The sequence below is a fragment of the Crinia signifera genome, chromosome 8, assembly GCF_055691185.1.
Source record: "Crinia signifera chromosome 8, ASM5569118v1, whole genome shotgun sequence".
In the NCBI taxonomy this organism is placed as follows: domain Eukaryota; kingdom Metazoa; phylum Chordata; class Amphibia; order Anura; family Myobatrachidae; genus Crinia; species Crinia signifera.
Window position 1 is genome coordinate 82,826,262 of NC_139224.1, and position 14,963 is coordinate 82,841,224.

General features: G+C 40.7%; 1 protein-coding gene across 1 annotated transcript in view; it reads left to right on the top strand.

The window, feature by feature from the left end:
* The window catches only part of TPR (translocated promoter region, nuclear basket protein), a 101,169-nt gene extending 86,791 nt beyond the window's left edge, over positions 1-14,378 (top strand). Inside the window, 15 exon segments of the mRNA XM_083156752.1 lie at positions 94-285; positions 392-529; positions 1,513-1,603; positions 1,956-2,134; positions 4,301-4,369; positions 5,428-5,519; positions 6,275-6,381; positions 6,596-6,691; positions 6,991-7,040; positions 7,042-7,110; positions 7,112-7,148; positions 9,126-9,168; positions 9,170-9,237; positions 11,197-11,295; positions 14,216-14,378. Of these exon segments, the coding sequence (XP_083012878.1) occupies positions 94-285; positions 392-529; positions 1,513-1,603; positions 1,956-2,134; positions 4,301-4,369; positions 5,428-5,519; positions 6,275-6,381; positions 6,596-6,691; positions 6,991-7,040; positions 7,042-7,110; positions 7,112-7,148; positions 9,126-9,168; positions 9,170-9,237; positions 11,197-11,295; positions 14,216-14,262 (1,377 nt within the window). The 3' untranslated portion in view covers positions 14,263-14,378.
* The last annotated feature ends 585 nt before the right edge of the window (positions 14,379-14,963 follow it).

The following is a 14,963-nucleotide window of genomic DNA, read 5'->3' on the forward strand; positions in this document are numbered from 1 at the left end:
TGGTTTAGTGCATAAAGCTTTTTTAGTAGTTAATATGCATCTAGATGTTAATTGTTTTTAGTAATTGTTTTCCCTCTTTGTTATGATTTATAGACTGGTAGCTTGGAGTATCCGCTCATTACAGACAGTGAGGAGACTTCCCAGTCACTTATGGATACTGCAACGCCGTCTTCTGATCAGACTCAAAATGTGCAGTCCTCCCAGGACACTACTCCTAAGGGTGATGATGTCATTGTCATAGACAGTGATGAAGAGGAGGATGATGACAATGAAGGGGATCAAGAGGTATCTTTTTTCCCTGCGTAACGGCTATGAGGGGAAATACTAAATTTAAAGCAATAATGTGAGGATGACTTTTTTTTTATTTGTTTATTTTCTACTTCCCTCCCAGGACATCCCCGGTTACGAAGAGGAGGAGGAGGATGATGAGGAAGAGGATGATGATGACATGGGTGATGAAGGGGATGAGAGTAATGGGGAAGATGGTAGTGCTGACGGAAATGAAACCTATGAAGGAGATGATGCTGCGGTGTGTAACTTTGTGTTTCCAGTCATTCTGCATTTTCACATAAACCTTTCAATTGATTTTTATTCAATAACTTCACACTTCTCCTAGTTGGTAGAAAAACCTCAGTGTGGCCTAGATGTGGTGGTGGTTGAGAGTGCTCCCAGGAAGAATATGCCTGAATCAATATTTTTGCCACTGATCCTGCATATAATTCCCGGTACAGATGTAGCGAAAATGAGTGAAGGGAATTTTGCATATGCACCACCCAGGAGGAGCTGCAAAAAGCAGGCCATAGATGAAAGAAAAGGGGTCTCTGTGCATTAATAAATCTGTATCTATTCTGTTGGTCTTGCCTACCTAGAAAGCCACAGAAGGGAGGAGGCTATAAAAGGCTGGCAACTCCACTTATCTCTGCACTAATTGGCAGCTGTCCTGCTGAGTGCCTCCTGTCCTCCCTATGAATCAAAATAACCCCATTTTGATTCACTTGGAAAGGAACAATCACTCTATGGTACACCAGGTGGGGGTGTACTTCAAATTGATATCTATATTGCAGTGAAAAAATAAAGCGTCCAGTATTTACCCTGTACAGAAACAATAAAACACCCAAATCTAACTCTCTCTGCACATGTTACATCAACCCAATCTGCAGTGCATATGGTTTTGTCCATGGTTTGTGCCTTTCCAGGTGAATCAAAATAACCCCTCATATGTGAGTCTTCGCATATGTCAGCTCGCACCAGTAATCCCAAAATGCACTTAACTGATGCTGTTATGAAGTGTAAGACAATAAAATGAAGGTTGAAATAAGTAGCTACCATAAGCAGGTACAGAAAAAACACCCAGCTTTTCAGAAAACGGTAACTGTAAAGCGTTTATGCTGCTGCCACTATATTTTTATAGTCCGTGTCATGCATAGTATCAGTAATTAATGTTTTAAACTGTTCTCCATGCTATCACTTTTTGCTTTTACAGATTGTAATGTTTTTAAATTGTTTATTTAGGGACCTGAAGGAACAGATCCAGGTACTGAAACAGAGGAAAGTATGAGTACTGGTGATGTTGGCCAGAGACCTACAGAGACTCAGAATAGCGGTATGGGTTTATTTTTTTTGTTAGATTAAACAGCTTTTCCCTTTTTTCCCATGTTGTAGGATATAGTAAATATAACCGTTTCTAGAGTTACCAAAGAGATTGAATTTTCAGGAATACACTCGATATTGCTTATTTCATATTTACGAACCATTGGCATTTTATAATATCTAGTAGTATTTACACCCGTTTCTTATGCGATTCTTGTTCTATATGAAAAGGCTTCAAATGAAATTCATGTCTTCCAAACTATGATGTTGAACACAAATGATTCTGAATTTGGCTTTAGTTTTGTTTTTAAGATTGAGAGTATCCTTTATATATCTTGACGAATTTGTTGATAACATTTCTATAGGTGAAGCTGGTGCAGGAACGACAGAATCCGCACTTCCGCAAGAAGCAAGGGAACAGCCATCGTCTGCTTCTGACAGACCGGGACCCCGTCCCCCACATTCACCTCGTAGACCACCACATCCTCTGCCTCCACGTTTGACAATCCATGCTCCACCTCAAGAGCTTGGACCACCAGCTCAGGTGCCAGTGAATCTTTTTGTAATATTATAAATCTTCTTCAGTAACATACTAAGGGCCAGATGTATCAAGCTTGAAAATGTGATAAAGTGGAGTGTGATAAACATCCAGCCAATCAATTCCTAACTGTCATGTTACAGTGGGGTTTGACAAAATGTCAGGTAGGAGCTGGTTGTTTATCATTGTACACTTGATCACTTTTTGACGCTTGATACATCTGGCCTTAAGCATTATAATATCTGACCATAATCAAAGTTTGCAGTGTCTCCAACACATCTAGCATGGCCGAATAGGAATTATTTTATGATCTTCAGAAATAGGCAAATATTCATAATGGTGCATTTAACTGCAACAAACTTTTAGCTTACTGCTGAGATAAACTAACTTAGACTTTTACAAGAAAGCTTACCAACCCCAGACTCATGTTCCATGTTGCTTTGTCTTGCTTTTCCTCTAATGCTGCGTTTTATAGTCACACTTGTCTGTAGCACTTCCTGACCCATGCTAATGGGACATTATGCAGGCTTACACCCACCTCATACAGTAAATAGCTCTGTCCCACTTAGGACGTGTTTGACTCCCTACACCGACTCTTCTAATGACGATCAATTCTCATTCTTAATGAAATCCGATTGGTTGCTATGAGCAACTTCTATACTGCCCTATTCCTCCACTCTTTTTACTAAATCCATCAGCACGTTAGTGAAGTCTTGCGCTTTCCTCTGTCTATGGTATACAAAGTTAACATTCAGAATGTGAAAGTTCACCATGTCAACATCAAACTGTCAACATAGTCTGAATGCCGACATGAATGGATGGTCAACATTCATATAATTTCATTTCGGCGTTATGAACATATGCACTTATGCTCTGTTAACGTAAAGTAGTAATACCCTCCTACCTAAAGCGCAATGGGATTTTCTGCTCTGTGTAAGAAACGTTAATAAATAAAAATAAAATATTAGTAGTAGTCTACTAATGGGCAGCTGCTTTCACCTATGCTTACAGATGAGTCTACATAAATCTATCCTCTGTGCACTAAAAGTCACGTTATGAGGAGCATGGGCACAGTGTGATGCGGTAGTGCCAAGCTTCTTCATGTGCCTTTTCCTGTTATGTGATGTAGTCACATAGTGATGCAAATAGGACATACAAGCAGCTTATGCTGGTTACAATGATATGTGTTAAGCCTATATATTGTGTGTGGCTTTGGTTGTATCTTTAAATGAAATGCGTTTCTTGTAGTGTCGGCGGCTTTGACACTGTAATGGGGCAGAGGGTGATGAAGTTGAGCTTTGTATGCACTACCGAATTTCCTTCAGCTAGGACCAAGCCTTATTGCCCGTACACCCTAAACCAGGCATGTCCAACGTTGGCCCTCCAGATGTTTTGAAACTACACATCCCAGCATGCTTTGCAATGGTTTTAGCATTCTCTAATAGCAAAACTGTGGCAAAGCATGCTGGGACGTGTAGTTTCATAACATCTGGAGTGCCAACGTTGGACATGCCTGCCCTAAACGATGTAGTGAAGGACAGAGTGACCTGTATTGTTCCATCCTTCATTGCCGACTACAACCTGCATGAGTGCGTAATTGTGGCTACACATTGGCATTGCAGCCAATTTTTCATTTGGCTACTGCAAATTATTCTGACATCACTCTAGTGCAGGCATTCCCAACCACGGTCCTCAAGGCACACCAACAGTGCAGGTTTTAGTGATATCCAGGCTTCAGCATAGATGGTTTAATCAGAATCCCTCAGATAATAATTAAGTCACCTGTGCTCAAGCCTGGATATCTACAAAACCTGCACTGTTGGTGTGCCTTGAGGACCGTGGTTGGGAATGCCTGCTCTAGCATTTACTTTAGCCCTTGTCCCCAATGCTTGCCTGGTATATTTACAATGTGTACAGGTGTCCATAGTTAAATGCAGTTGATTAAGTACAAGAAATGCATGAATGCTTTATAGTAGATTTCAAAATGCAAGATGTTGGTAGTCTTCCCTAATCCGAAGTGTAATGTACATCCATGAGGGATGTAGTGTGGGTCCAATAGTACTTTTTCCGAAAAAGATTCTAATATATCTTCACTCATTTTAGGTTTGGAAAGATCCCTCATGGATACTTTGTTGTAGATATTTGTATTTATTTTTTATATTTTCTGTTTAGAGGATTCAGGTGACCCGCAGACAGTCTGTAGGACGTGGTCTTCAGCTTACACCTGGCTTAGGTGGCATGGTAAGCAGAATTGTATATATATTTTTATTCACCCATTAAATACTCTGTGGGTATCTTATCTTCTACATTTTCCTTTGATGTTTATGCACGCTTTATTTTAACTGATTTTATTTTCATGTGAGCTTTCTGATTTCTCCACGGATATATACTTAACGGTTTTAAAACTTGTACATATTTTACTTTGTCCTTCATATCTGATGACACTGGGGTATAGAGCTTGGCGAAAATAGTATGTACTTTTCTAGATTAATGTCCAAAAGTTCAAACTCATCCAGTTTTGTCACGAGTGGCCTCTTGGAAACTTCTGTATTTTTCTGTCAAAACAACACACGCAAAAAAAAAAATACGAACCAGCTTAAAATTGGCTGACTAAAGTTGCAAATTACGCTGACTTCCAGTAGTGTCTTTGCTTTGGCTGCTTTTGTGGAAATATGAGACTGAATTGCTTTCCTAATCGCAAAATATTGATTGGTTTCCACACACTTAGTATTTTTGTTTTGTCAGAGGCTGTTCAGTTAGCCGCAAAACCGAGCACTTGTCATGTATTATGCTTCAAGTACCTCATACGCAAAGCTTAATCCAGCCCCCAGAGCCGCAATAACACATGGGGATCTGTATTCTTATCCCAATATCCTGTGTAATATGACCCGAAAACTGGACATCAATAAATTGGATAGCTGGTTAAAGGCGATCGTTCAAAAATGACAAGTTTTTAGGGGCGAGAGGCAAATGTTTGGCGCTGATAAAATACCGACCTCAGCATGAGATGTCATCTATTTTGGGGAAGTAAAGTCTGCTACAGTAGCTTGCAGATAAGTCTACACAAAACTCTCTGCCCAAGGTCCTTGTCAGCACTGTATGGCTAAATGATCCATTGTCCATACTAGACTCTGGAAAAGGTTTTAATGTAAATGGAATACATTAATATACATATATTTTTTAGTACAGTATTGTGTAAGCTTTATCTTATATAGGCCACCCAACATTGACATGCATTTCTTTTGATGTAGTCTTTTGGCTTAATACTTTTTATTTTGTATTTTTTTATTGCGGCACAGCAACATTTCTTTGATGATGAAGACCGTACAGTGCCGAGCACACCAACCCTTGTTGTTCCTCATCGCACAGATGGCTTTGCTGAAGCAATTCAGTAGGTTTTGTAGGGATGTGTAATTCAATAGCGGGAGGGTCAAAGGTTCCCCATCCCTGCTTTAGAGTGTGTAGTTTCCTCTTCTATATTTATTTACGGTTTACGATGAAATCCTGTAATGCTATGAGTTATGGTGTGTACACACGGTCGATAAAATAAGTTAGTGAATTCGGTACTTATGTTAGTTGGGCGCCCACTATAGTTAGTACGCTCATACCCCACTATTCAGGTCGGCATGGAGTTGATTGTATAGAGTGTAGCGAGCGCAGTGAGCCACCGAGCCGAAACGTGGCGAGCGTACACGGAAAATTAAGCAAATAGCTTAGTGGGTGCCCGACTAACATATAAGTACCGTGAATTCTGCTCTTAAAGTTATTGTATAATAATACTGTGACACTATTTATTGGAAATATATGAATAGAAGAAGTTTCACAGCCAAGTAAGTCAGGTTAACAGTCAACAATGTGCAGAAGAAATGTAGCCTAATCCTGTGATGACCACATATTTGAATTATTCATCTTTGCATTTTAAGTATCACCCCTTTGAGTTATACGATGGAACAGTATAAGGATGCCTTGCAGTAATTCCAGATGTTGAAACCTTGACTTGTCAGGGCTTTGCTGCGCTATAGAAGAAACTTTATTAACCACATTTACTTTAAATTCTGCACATATTCTACATTGTTTATTTGTAAGAAAAATAAGGGCAAAGGAAATAATTGAAACGTTAAACACTTTTGCACTGAATATTTTCAGTTCACCACAAGTTGCAGGAGTCCCTCGGTTCCGCTTTGGGCCACCAGAAGATATGCCTCAGGCTAGTTCCAGCCACTCTGACCTTGGCCAGCTAGCATCTCAAGGAGGTGAGCTCTGTAGATACCAGTAGCAATCTTGATATGGCTGTTTCAGGTCTGTTATTTTTGTTAAAATTGTTCTTCCATGAAAGTTTCTCACAATTTAACTGGTAATCCATTATGTATACTCCTATCTGTATGCAGTATATTATTACATGGAGTATTTCTTACCATGAACAAAAATGTTAGGAATGCTAATACATACATGTTTATATGTTAACAGGCTTAGGAATGTATGAAACTCCTCTTTTCCTGGCTCATGAAGAAGAATCAGGTGGTCGCAGTGTTCCAACAACACCCCTTCAGGTTGCAGCACCAGGTATGACTGTACTAATAAATATTAAGCATAACTACATTTGTATTGTTCTTAAAGATTTTTAGGTGAGTAGTGTAGTCTGTAAATATATCCTTAATGCTTTAACGTTAGCTAAATAATTCATAGGCCAGATCGTGGTTTGCACTGAATGGCATGGCAGGCACATGCACCTTGGTTGAAGTAAGTCAATATCTGGTCAGGTGCTGGGGCAGGTGGGCAGTCCTGAGAGGCAGATGATGCAGCGAATAGGGTTCTGTTTTATCTTTTGCTTCAGAATTGTGATGGAGTGCTCTGTCTTGTAGTTTCAGTCTTTGCAGAAAACCCCAGTGCTGATACTTCTGATCACGCCTCCCCAGTCCTTTCCAATGGTAACAACTTCTACTGGAAATGTTTCTACAGCTGTTGAGTCAGGCACAACAGAATGAAGGAGATGAAGTGTTTGCGGAGCGGAATCTGAAGGGTACACTCTGCTTTAAACATTTTGTAACAGTTTGGTTTAATTGCTAAATGAGAAAACAAACTTAGAACTGTATCATAGCAATCACCCTAGCCAAAACCATGTTGGTTTGTTTTAGGCGGAAAAAGAAATTAGGCAGTAAAATAAACTAAAATAAAATGACCTTTTACTTTGTTAAACATAATGTATTTATATGTAGACGTAATTGCTTGCCAAACATGTATCTTGCAATTGCCATTTTACTAAATAAAACTTCCTTCCCATAGTCTGGTCATTTTGGTACAGGAGTGTTCAAGAATGGCCGCTTTCTTACAGACCTGTTTTATGTTCCTCTTCCCATCTGTATCTTAAGTTACTGGCCCACTGTATATTCCCCAATTAAGTGTCAACTGTGCACAGTGTCCTTGTGATTGCAGCATAGTCACCGCCATCAACCTGACTTCTTAATCGACTTCTAGGCTGTGGTTCTTTGCTCTAACTATTGTTTTATACTTCTTTGTCAGCTAGGTACTTGAATGGGGCAAACCAAAGGGGCTCAGTCTTTGGGCAGGTGAATCCAGGATCCACTAAAATAAATGGGAGAAATTGCAGCACTAGCCAAAGTCACTATAGTTGTACAATAAAATGTCAATACATTTATTTATTTATTTATTAACAGTTTCTTATATAGCGCACACAGATTCCGCAGCGCTTTACAAAGCATAATTAGGAGCAAAAACACATATCAAATTACAGTACAAGACAGTTTAGGACAAGTACATGGTAAAAATGGATAGTTGCATCAGGGGACAGGACTGAAGCAATCATCAGGGTGGCAGAGGTTTATATATTCTAAGAAAGGCACAAGAGGAGAGAGGGCCTGCTCGTGAGAGCTTACATTCTAAAAGGGGAGGGTTATACATAATAAAATACTAGGAAAAGTCTCGCTAATTCCATTTGCAGTCGCCCTAAAAATAATGTAGTAACACTATGTAGATACAGAAGTACCAGAAACTGCAAAAAAAAAAAAAAAAAAAAGGAACAGCGCATTGGATAGTGTGGAGAATAAATATATCCTTCTACATAATTCATGTAAACCTGTGGATATGACTAAATAAAACGCATATCAATATGCCGGTCCATTTATGGGACTGTCAATATATGTATTCAATTAGCATATTCACTTCCAATACCCAATATGGTTGTTGGTGAAGAGACGGTGGGAGAGTTCTGCAACTTGGTGCAGTCGGCACTGTAAAGGCAAATGTTAACCGATGCGTGCAGCATTAAGTCCACTGGGTTCCGCCAGTGCCGGGTTGTATGGTCTCGCACCTCATGCAACCCATTGCATTCCCTGTATGCAGGCGTCTCGTGGATGGCGAGTCTCAGCTCAGTCGTGACACTGGTATTGCCAATACTGTGCTGTGAAGTGTTTCACACCACCTGCAGATGGTGCTTTTTCCCAATTAACTGTTCCACTAGTGGTTGGTTTCTGCCCATTCCATAAGTCATAATGGTGGAAATGTGGCTTGATTAAGTCCTGGTTTGAAGGTGCATATTTTGCAAATACCTCCTCCTATAGTCGAATCTCACTGAACCTGAAAATATATTGCAGGTGACAGCTGAAGATTAAATTAAGGTCTGCTTTATTCTATGCTTGTTGGCTATCACCTGTCCCGATGTACTGTGGGGGGTAACGGTTCTTAAGGTGACTGCCAGGTCTACAGTGCCAGCTGGGCAGCATAAAGTAAAAGCCTTCTTCACATGCCAGCAATAGATGCCAGTTGTGTAACCTTCGTTACATGCACATGGGCAGTGTGAATAGAAAGTCTCTGAGCACCCATACACGTGTGTTTGCAGCATTACATGTGTATTAGCCTAGGGCACCTGCTACCTTTTAATTAGGCCCTGTCTAGTTTAATACTTTTGTGTGTATGAATACATTCTTATATACTGTAGGTGAAAGGGATGTATTTTATTTTAATATTTTTAATTTTATAGGAGTTGGCGCAGAGGCAACATTAGAAATGGAAACGCGACCAGAACGAGCCTGTGCAAGCCTCTGGAAGTGACCTACCGTGCACTAGTCAAGATCCTCCTACTTCATCTGCAGGTAACTTCATTTTAGAGGACAGGTTATTAAAAGAGCTGTAAACTTTTGAAAGCCTTTCACACTTCCTTGTCTGTTTAATGGCAGCACAAGTTTAGATAACCTATGCAACTGCTTAGTCAGGCACTATATTTAATTCACACCAGAGAAAGCTATGTAAGTGACTCAAGAGGCAGTATCGTGCTGGGACTAAAACCAAACCGGAATTAGTTTAAAATGTGCAGTCTCAGATGAAGCCCACAGAACTTCATATGAAAAAAAGCTGAAACGCGGTAGTCTTAAGTAGCTTTATACTGCAGCTTGATGCAGTGAAATGCGTAAGCCTACCTATTGGACTTGTATAAAAAGTCCCCCCCCCGGCTGTGGCATTACCCTGCTGGCTGGTTGGGCCTGGTGCTGGTTCTTAAAATACGGGGGACCCCTAGGCATAGTAATCTGACTGATCTGTGCAGGCTGCCTATAAGAATTCGTTTTTAGTGGCCGTATATTCGGCTGCGAATACGTATTTATACGCCATTGGAAGATACAAAGCAGTAGAATTTGGCTGCTTTGTAAATTCCCCTCCGGATTACAAATTTGCATACGGCTAGAACAGCTAAGAATACGAATACTAAAAATCTTATTCTTAGTAAATTTCCCCCATGATGTCAATATGGTTAAACTGTCAACCTCAGTAATGCCAACATTGGAATGTTTGACATTATGTCAGCAGTTGCATTATCTTTAGTATCACTGTTAACCCCCTTGAGTGGTATGCCCGGAAAATTTCCAGGCATACCACTAATATAGAAAAGGTGTGCACCACTGGTGCACCAAAGGCACTGGGGACCGCTCCAGGCTTTGAGCCCGGTAGGTAAATTCTGGAGTTGGGGTGTCCAGGACCCCTGCCCAGGCTGACTGGTCAGGGGGTTAATGCTATGGGGGGACGGGGTGAGGGGACTTGTATAAAAAAGTCCCCCCCCCCCCCCCCCCCCCGGCTGTGGCATTACCCTGCTTACCCTAATATAGAAATTGTTGGTTGAGCGGCAGGATTACAGGTGGAATGCATAAATCAAGTCTGAAATATATTTTCAACGTGTTGTGGCTTTTTGGAAGTATTGTATTGTTAAAATCCAGGTATTTGTATTTTAGACACTATGGGGTCTATGTACCAAGACTTGGGGAGAGAGAAAGTGGATAAAGGGGTATATTCAATGGATGTCTGATCCATTCCAAAATTCTTTTGACTGAATTTGAATTATTCAATGCAGCGGCCAAATCCAGATGTCTGATTTTGACCACTGATTGATGCTCACCCGGCCGGTGTGGGGACCGGGTGAGCGCGGTGGCGGGAGGGTACGGGAGGCAAGACAGTAGGGCAGTGCCGTGCTCACCTGGCTCCATCCTCTTTGCTTCAATCCGACATATTTTCATGTTGGATTGAGCTTGCTGGAAACATGGCCAAAACCTTTCTGATTTTGTTTGTGTTTCCATCAATAGCAGGTGGATTTGCGGCTATTCAGCCAATCCACCTGGTTTTCAGCAGGTCGGAAAAAAAACGGCTAGCACTGGATACCCCTTCCCACCTATTAATGTAGATAACTGCCATCTTTTCGGCAAGACGGCTGTTTCTACATCAAGTGAATTTACTGCCAACCAGCTCATATTATAACTAATTTATAAAATACATCCTGTAACATGGTAGTTAGGAGATGATTGATTGGTAATTTCTCTCTCGCCATAGCTTAGTACACAGACCAATATGGGGTATATTTACAAAGCAAAAGCCTCTGCTATTCAATGTGTTTGACCTAAATGTAAAAATTGCTCCAATAAGTCAAAATATGCCAAAATTCTGCTTTTTAAAGTTTTCGCAAGAACAACGGATAAGCAGCTGCGGTTTCTTTAGTATACATCGAAGATGTTTTGTAATACTCATATGGAAAATAAAGTAATTCCAATTTTTTATCTTATTTCATGTAGACACGAGCAGCAGCCAAACAAAGCCTCTGAGAAGAGTGAGGCTTCATCCTCAAGGTGGAAGACCTGGTGTCCGTGGTCGTCAGTTTAACAGACAAAGAGGTGTGTGGTTCTATAAATAGGAGCTGGTCATTTAGAAATTCACTCTATTATCTGTAGCTATTCATTGCTTCATATTACAAACTGAGGGATGGTATGTGAATTAAACTTTATCTGGTGGACTGAGTATACGCCAGATCACCTCAGTTGGCACCCCTGTAAAACCCCCACTCATAATTGTCATGTCTGACTCCTTTCGTGGTTAACCCCTTCATGACAGAGCCAGTTTGTGCCTTCATGACAGAGCCCTTTTTTTCAAATCTGACATGTCTCACTTAAGTGGGGATAACTTTTTTTTGCTTTTACTTATCCCAGTGATTTTGAGATTGTTTTCTCGTGACACATTGTACTTCAAGTTAGTGGTAAATTTGGGTCGATACAGTCTGTGTTTTTTTGTGAAAAATACCAAAATATCGTGAAAAAATTGAAAATTTAGCAATATGCAAAATGTCACATTTTCTGCTTGTGAGACAAATAATCATACCACTCAAAATAGTTAATAACTAACAAAGACCATATGTCTACTTTATGTTGCAATCATTATTTCAACTTCCTTTTAATTTTTTTGGACACTAGGAGGCTTCAAATATGACTAGCAAATTCTCAAATTTTCAAGAAAATTTCAAACACTGATTTTTTTAGGGACCAGTTCAGTTCTGATGTGACTTTGAGGGACTTGTATGTGAGACACCCCCATAAATGATGCCATTTCAAAAACTGCACCCCTCACAGTATTCAAAACAGCATTTTGGAAGTTTGTTAACCCTTTAGGTGTTTCACAGGAATTAAAACAAAGTGTAGGTGAAATTTCAAAATTTCATTTTTTTTTCGGATTTTCAATTTTAATACATTTTTCTAAGGAACACAGTACATTTTACTAGAGAAATGTGACTAAAAATTGATTCCCCCAATTCTTTGGTTTTCATAAATATCCTATATGTGGCCCTAGTGTGCACGGTGACCAAACCACAGGCTTCATAATAGAAGGAGCACCTACTTGATTTTGGAGACTCCTTTTTATGAGATTATTTTTTAGGCACCATGTAGGTTTCTAGGCACCATAAGATGCTAAAAGTTAGGAACCCCCCCACAAGTGACCCCATTTTGCAAACTACACCCCTCAGGGAATTCATCTAGGGGTATAGTGTACATTTCAAACCCCCAGGGGTTTCACCAATTGTGGTACAACTGGGCAGTGAAAATGAAAAAAAATAATTTTTAATTTTCACAGCTCAGTTGTATCAAAATTGGTGAAACCCCGGGGGGTTTGAAATGTACTCTATACCCCTAGATGAATTCCCTGAGGGGTGTAGTTTGCAAAATGGGGTCACTTGTGGGGGGGTTCCACTGTATGGGTGTTTCGGGGGTCATTCAACCAGAATCTGTGCTGCAAAATCCAAAAATCACTCCTTCCCTTCTGAGTCCTGCCATGCACCCAACTGGTATTTTTTGGTCACATGTGAGGCATTGCCGTACCCGGGAGAAATTGGGGCACAGATTTTGGGGTGCTTTGTCTCCTTCATTCCTTGTGAAAATGAAAAATTTTGAGCCAGATCTGCATTTTTGTGTAAAAAAATTTAATTTTTTACACAAAAATGCAGTTCTGGCTCAAAATTTTTAATTTTCACAAGGAATGAAGGAGACAAAGCACCCCAAAATCTGTGCCCCAATTTCTCCCGGGTACGGCAATGCCTCACATGTGACCAAAAAATACCAGTTGGGTGCATGGCAGGACTCAGAAGGGAAGGAGTGATTTTTGGTGGTGGAATGAATGGCGGGTGCTATGTCGCATTAGCAAGACCCCCGAAGCACCAATACAGTGGAACCCCCCCACAAGTGACCCCATTTTGGTCACCAGCTTTGGGAGGGGGGCTGGCGCTGCGGCTGGCGGGGGGGTGGGAGGGGTGCTGGCGCTGCGGCAGCCGGGTGGGTGGGAGGGAGGGGGGCTGCCGGGTGGGAGGGGGGGGGGGGGGGGGGGCTGGCGATCGTTGGTGATCGGTGCGGTATACGCACACACACACACACACACACACACACACACACACACACACACACACATATATATATATATGTGTATATATATGTGTATATATATATATATATATATATATATATATATATATATATATATATATATATATATATATATATACACACACATATATATATATATATATATATATATATATATATATATATATGTGTGTGTGTGTATGTATATATATATATATATATATATATATATATATATATATATATATATATATATATATATATATATATATATATACACACACACATTTGCACATTATTTTTAATTTTATTTAATTTTTCACTTTTCCAGCAGCAGCATGATGCTGCTGCTGCTGCTGCTGCGGGGGGGAGGAGGGGAGCGCAGCGTGCGCTCCGGACGTAGCGGTGGAGCCGCTGGAGCTGCTGCTGCTGCCGGGTGAGTGCCCGGCGGGTGGGAGGGGGGTGCTGCCGCTCGGTGGTGATCGGTGCTGCACCGATCACCACCGTTTTCTGTGTTACCGAGCGGCTTAGCCGCCGGTAACACAGGAAACGCTGTGATTGGCTGTTCAGATTTGAACAGCCAATCACAGCGATCGCCGACCGGGGGGGGCACCCCTGCCCCCCCTGGGCGACGAGGGGGGATGTCTGCTGTCAGGGACAGCAGACATCTCCTAACTGTCACCGCGTCTATAGACGCAGTGACAGTTAGAATCCATGACGTACATGTACGTCAAATGTCGGGAAGTACTTCCCGACCATGACGTACATGTACGTCAAATGTCGTGAAGGGGTTAAACTTTTTTTCCTGTGGGGTGGGTTTAGCCTCACTCAAAAAAAGGCTTTATGAATAACAGGCATCCTTTACTCTCATTTAAGGCACATTTTAATGGCATTTTCTCCTCTTTTGCAGGAGTTCCTTTGGGAAGTAGAGGCGGGATAAACAGAAGCAACTTCTAAAAGCATTTAATTTTCTTTAATTGTGAATACGCAGGCTAATTTTTTGATTTTAAGAGTTCGTTAAATTTCAACATTTGTTTTTGTAAAACTGAAATAAAAGATTTATCAAAACCTTCTCTTTTTCTGAGATTTTAATCTGTTTATATAAACCGTCTCCAGTAAATATTTGCAAATGGTCAAACTTTGTCTAGTACATTTCGATGTGTTGGGCATGAAATCCCCACATCCTTACCCTACTCCTAGTGCCTGAGCCTAACCCAGTGGTTCCCAAATTTTTTCAAATCACAGCACCCTAAAGCATCAGAATTTCTTTCATGGCCCCCCTAGGTCAAATTCAGAAATTTTGAAAAAAATTAAGTAAATTCTTTTATATGTCATACAAAGTTATAATTATGGATGAGGGACAGGATTAGCTTCTTTTTGTCCACATATTTTATTATTGACAGCCCACCAGCAATGTTTTAGCCTTTTACATTGACCATAAATAATTTGAATTGGTCCTGGTCCACCAATCCAAGGCACCCCTGCAAGTGTCCCAGGGAGCCACGGCACAACCACTTGCCTAACCACAACACCAGTACTGACATTGTACTGAGATGTTGGGATACAATGACTAATTCAACAGGCATTCGGTTGACCACTGAAGGTTGACAAGGGTTATGTCGACACAATGGAGATGGTCGACACCGTGGGGGTGGTTG